Raw genomic sequence first — 5,639 nt, 5'->3', positions numbered from 1 at the left:
TGTGGTCAGTGGAAGAATTCTTCGATTGACCTCGCTACCAGCTCTCAGGGAGGTGCATTACTTATGGTGATGAGAGAACCCCTGCTGTCTGCGTAAGTAGTGTCTATGCTGGAGCACTATGACAGTGCTGTTTTAGCATTTTAGATGTAGACAATCCCTCAAGCAGATCTTCCAGAAAAGCATCGAGTCTGGATCTGCAGACATGGGGAGGTGGAGAATCCACCACTTCCCTTCGCAGTTTGTTCCAAAGGTTAATCACCCTCAGTGCTAAACATTTGGCCCTTATTTCCACCTGGAATTTGTCTGGCTTCAGTTTCCAGTGATTGGACCTTCCTCTGCCTTTCTCCGCTAGATTTCATAGCCCATTATTATCCATGATTTTCTGCACATGAAAGTACCCACTTTTTTCTCCCCATGAAAAGTCTCACTTAATAGTCTTTTTGATATGATAAATAGATGAATTGCTCTTAGCCACTCACTGTCCGGTATTTTCTCCAGCCGCCAATCACTTTTGTGGCTCTTTTCTCCACCCTCTCCAATTTTTCAACATCTTTTTTGAAATGTGGACCCCAGAACTGGACGCGGTCGGATTCACCAATGCCATGTGCAGAGGTAAAATCCTTCCCCTGCTCCAACTCCCCTGTTTATACATCCAAGGAACGCATCACCCCTTTTGGCCGCAGCATCGCACTGGGAGCTCACAATGAGTTTGTTGTCCTCAGTGACCCCTAAATCCTTTTCGAGGTCCCTGTGTTCCATAATACAGTGCTCTAGTCTGTGGGTCCGGCCTGCATTGCCTGTTCTGTGAGGATAACTTGGCATTTGACTGTATTAAAACATTTTGTTTGCAAGGGCCTTAATTTCCAAATGCTCCAGATCAACTGATATGCTTTCCCTGGCCTCCTCAGTGTAATCACTCTGCCAGTCTTTATGTCATCCACAGTTTTTATCTGCAGTGATTTTCTATTTGCTTCCTGATCATTTATATAAATATCGAATAGCATTCGGTCTAGAACTGGTCCCTGCAGAACCCCACTAGAAACATCCCCCTTCACTGACACTGGCCCATTGACAACGGCTTTCTGAGATCATTTAGCCACCCTTTAGTTCATTTAATGTGTGCTCTACTGTTACTGTATAGTGTTCATTTTTTTATCTGACTATTTTCCTCACTATATCAAATGCTGCAGCGAGATTGAACTGCATTGCATTTGTGCGGTTCTCTTGATTAGCTAAATGTGCACTCTCATTAAAGGATGAAATCAGGTTTATTTGAGAAGACCGGTTTTCCATAAACCCTATTGTTGACTGGCATTATTTATATTCCTAGACTTTTGTTTGAACTAATCCCATACAAGTTTTTCCATTATTTCCTAACCATGTCAAATCTTTTTTATAAATTTTCCTTTAATTTTTTTTAATAGTTTACGTTTAACACAGAGCTGTCCTGTATTTGTTCTTTCTTTCTTCCTTTTGCTCTGCTACTGCTTGATTGCATACTTCTCCTTATTTCCTGAACCTTTTCTATCTTTTCTGAAACATTAACAAATTTCCTTTCTGCCTCTAGCCATTCGCCTAAACCTTTTCTAGGATTTCTTTTTTTCTGAATATACTTCATAACCTCTTTTTTTGATCTGCAGCCTTGCCAAACATGGATTTTCCCTGATGTCTTTAACGTCCCTAATCCATTTTCATAACCTCTGATTTGTATTGCTTGCTATTTTTCCATTTTCACATTTGTTATATATTCCCCCCACCCCAACTGCGTCCGTCACTTTGACACTGAACTGGGTTTTTATCCAAAGTTGCCCATTTTCTTGACTGTGGAATTGTGACTTTTTAGCTAGCTAATAAAATCTCCTTAAAGAACTCCCAAATTTAATTCCCAGTTTTTGGTCTACATTTTTCAACCCAATCAGTTTTGTTCATAATTTTCCTCAGCTTTGGGGATTTAGCCCTTTTGAAGCACTAAGTATCCATAAATATTACTACTTGGGACCTCTTTTCTGTTTGTCCATTTGAATGTAAACACTTCCATTCTTTGTCTCTTCTCTAAAGTAAACAGTCCCAGAGTTTTCAGTCTGTCCATATATAGCAGCCTCCCACATTCTCATAGCATGTCTCAGAAATCCACTTTCTATTTTCTATAGACTTTATAGATTCTGGGTGACCAAAACTGAGCATATATCCAGAGCAGGTTATTCTCCATCGGATTCCTTAGGCATCTGAACATTGTCTCTGTTTTTGCCACTGCTGTGAATGAACAGGTGTTTCCGTGGAGCTGCTATCAATGATGCCCGGGTCTCTTCCCTGAGGTGTGTTCTAGCTGGAATGTTTCACCCTGGCACATGTCTTGGCAAAGCTTTTGTTTTTTTCCACTCTCAGATTTTCAGTTCCTGGGTGAATGGGGATCTCCCTACAGCATGGACTCTCTAGCCTGGGTTTCATTAAATTAAGGAATAATAATGGATAACCATTATCCACACTCGTGTTTCCTGCTGGTGCCTCTTACAGTTTCCCACACCATGCTGTGTAGGAATTATTGAGGCACAAAGCACCATAAAATATTGAATTGGCATTAGTAGGGTCAGTTGTTAATAATTCATTTCTCTGAACAGACAAAATGTTATTTTTCAATGTCTGAAGAGCAATCAATCTGATTCACCCATGAGAACAGCCTCCAGTAGTGCATATAGTGTCTTAAATTAACTTTGTCTCTCCATCCAGGCATTTGTACTGTGACCATCACCCTACAGCCTGGGCACATACAGGAAGTCAGAGGAACGTATGGTATATGCAAGAGGCACCGTTTGCCTCAGAGTTGGACACCTTCTCCCCTACTCCATGTCAGATTCCAACAAAACTGACTTCACAATGCCCTCTACCTTCATCCTGCTGGGCATTCCTGGCCTGGAGACGGCCCATGTCTGGATCTCCATCCCCTTCTGTGCCGTGTATGCAATAGCTCTCTTGGGGAACTTCACCATCCTGTTCATCGTGAAGAGGGAGCCGAGCCTCCATGGGCCCATGTACTATTTTCTCTGCATGCTGGCCATCAGCGACCTGGTCCTGTCCACGTCCACCCTGCCCAAAACTCTGAGCATCTTCTGGTTCAATTCTAGGAAGATTGATTTCAAAGCCTGCCTCACCCAGATGTACTTCATTCACTGCTTCTCAGCGATGGAGTCTGGAATCTTCGTGGCCATGGCTTTGGATCGCTATGTGGCCATCTGTGATCCCCTGCGACATTCCACTAACCTGGCAAGCCCTAGGGTGGCCAAGATTGGCCTGGCCGTATTACTGCGCAGCTGCATGCTCATACTCCCCTATCCCTTCCTGGCGAGGCAGTGGCCATATTGCAGAACCAATATTATCCCACACACACACTGTGAGCACATAGCCATAGTGAAGCTGGCTTGTAGCAATATCCGAATCAGTAGTTACTACAGCCTCTCTGTGGGATTCGCTGTGATGGGTCTGGATGTATTTTCTATCGCTGTATCATATACTCAGATTCTCAGGGCCATATTCAGTCTCCACACAAAGGACACCCGGCTCAAGACTTTTGGGACCTGTGTCTCCCACCTCTGTGCCATCTTAGTCTTTTACATTCCACGTATCTTCTCCTCCTTCACGTCCCGATTTGGTGAGAATGTGCCCCTGTATTTCCATGTTATCATTGCCAACGTGTACCTCCTGTTGCCCCCCATGCTAAATCCCATCATCTATGGGGTGAGGACCAAACAGATCCGGGACAGGCTGCTCCGACTCTTTACTCATAAAGGGACATAAAGAGCATTTCAGCAGAAAAGGACCCGGGGATTAGAGTGGATGAGAAGCTGGATATGAGTCAGCAGTGTGCCCTTGTTGCCAAGAAGGCTAATGGCATATTGGGCTGCGTTAGTAGGAGCATTGCTTATTCCCCTCTATTCAGCACTGGTGAGGTCACATCTGGAGTACTGCATCCAGTTTTAGGCCCCCCACTACAAAGAGCATGTGGACAAATTGGAGAGAGTCCTGCTGCCGAGGACATCCCGAGACCCTGCCTACCTATACCTAGGGGAAGGGTTGGGGGAAGCCCAGCGAATACCGAGGGCACCCTGACCCCGGCGGCCAGCAGGGGATCATCCCGGTGGAGTTCCCCGTCCCTGGAATGGATGCGGCTGGAATGTGAACGGGAGATAAGACGAGAAGAGCTTGAGTTAAGGAAGCAAGAACTGAAGCAGGAGCGGGAAGAGAAGGAGAAACAATGTCAGCATGAGCAGGAAGAGAAGGAGAACCAACGTCAGCATGAGCTGGAACTGGCCAGGCTGAGGAGCAGTGGGACCCCGGCTGCGGTGAGTGAGGGAGGCCCCAAAACTGCAAAGAGCTTTGATAAGTGCTTGCTGGCCCAGCGTAAGGAGGGGGAGGACATGGATACCTTCCTGTTGGCCTTTGAGAATACCTGCGAGCTGCTCCAGGTTGACCCTGCAGACAGGCTCCAGTTTCTCATCCCCTCACTGGACTCCACAGCCAGGGAGGTGTACAGCTGACTGAAAGGGGTGGAGACAGGGGACTACGAACTGTTCAAAAAGGCCCTGCTCCGCGAGTTTGGGCTGACCCCTGAGATGTACCGGCAAAGGTTCCGGAGTCAGGATAAAACCCCTGAGATCTCATATCTGCAACTAGCCGTCCGCATGGAGGGATACGCCAGCAAGTGGACGGCTGGGGCCCAAACTAAAGAGGACCAGCTTGACCTATTCGTACTAGAGCACGTGTATGAGCAGTGCCCATCCAACCTGAGGCGATGGTTGATGGACCAAAAGCCAGAGAACCCGCAGCACGCAGGCCAGTTGGCCGATGAGTTTGTGAACAGTCTGGCAGGGGATAACTGGGAGGAGTCCCAAAGGAACAGTCCCACCACAACACAGAGAGAGGGTGACCATGGGACCTCCCAGCAGGGAAATACGGAGAACCCCCACTAAAAGGGAGCATCCAGCATCAGGTCCATCCGACCCACTCGAGGGGACCCATGGGACATGAGCTGCTATCACTGTGGCCAGGGCAGCCACATACGGGCCCAGTGCCCCAGGCTCAGGGACAGACTGAGCAGACTGAACCCACAGTGGGTTGACTGGGTAGAGACCCAGTCGGACGAGGGGCAGCAGTCCCAGGCCAGGGGGGTTGGCAGCATACCACCTGCTAAGGAGGGAGGAGAGCTCCAGGCCAGCTCCTCTGGGGGGCTGGATGCTCCAGACTCAGGGTTTTTGGTTTATACGGTGGGTGCGGGGCGGTCCCTCCGGAGTGAGTACCTTGTTCCCCTGGAGGTGGATGGGAGGAAGGTCGATGGATACTGGGATACGGGCGCAGAGGTGACACTGGCCCGGCCCGAGGTGGTAGCCCCAGATTGGATGGTGCTCGACACCTACCTGACCCTGACGGGGGTGGGTGGGACCCCATTCAAGGTGCCTGTGGCGAGGGTACACCTGAAGTGGGGGGCCAAGGAGGGCCCCAAGGATGTGGGGGTACACCCATATTTGCCCACTGAGGTGTTGGGGGGGGGACCTGGAGGACTGGCCAAGCAACCCCCAGGGTGCCCTGGTTGTGACCTACAGTCAGAGCCGGCGAGGGGCACTGTGCCCTGGCCTTGGGGAGGGTGC

The 5,639-nt window shown here is 48.5% G+C and overlaps 1 protein-coding gene across 1 annotated transcript; it reads left to right on the top strand.

Moving 5' to 3' along the window:
* The first annotated feature begins 2,844 nt into the window (after positions 1–2,844).
* LOC112117897 (olfactory receptor 52N4-like) lies at positions 2,845–3,792 on the top strand. Its single transcript, XM_024216017.1, has one exon. The coding sequence runs from the start codon at positions 2,845–2,847 to the stop codon at positions 3,790–3,792; it is 948 nt and encodes a 315-aa protein (XP_024071785.1).
* Positions 3,793–5,639: the final 1,847 nt, after the last annotated feature.

The sequence above is a fragment of the Terrapene carolina genome, unplaced genomic scaffold, assembly GCF_002925995.2.
Source record: "Terrapene carolina triunguis isolate 2854851 unplaced genomic scaffold, T_m_triunguis-2.0 Scaffold694, whole genome shotgun sequence".
Taxonomy (NCBI): Eukaryota; Metazoa; Chordata; order Testudines; family Emydidae; genus Terrapene; species Terrapene triunguis.
This window is presented reverse-complemented; position numbering and strand designations above follow the sequence as displayed.

What these genes read in the sequence shown, in the direction of transcription:
- LOC112117897 (XM_024216017.1), top strand. Translation starts at nt 2,845, where the DNA reads ATGTCAGATTCCAACAAAACTGACTTCACAATGCCCTCTACCTTCATC.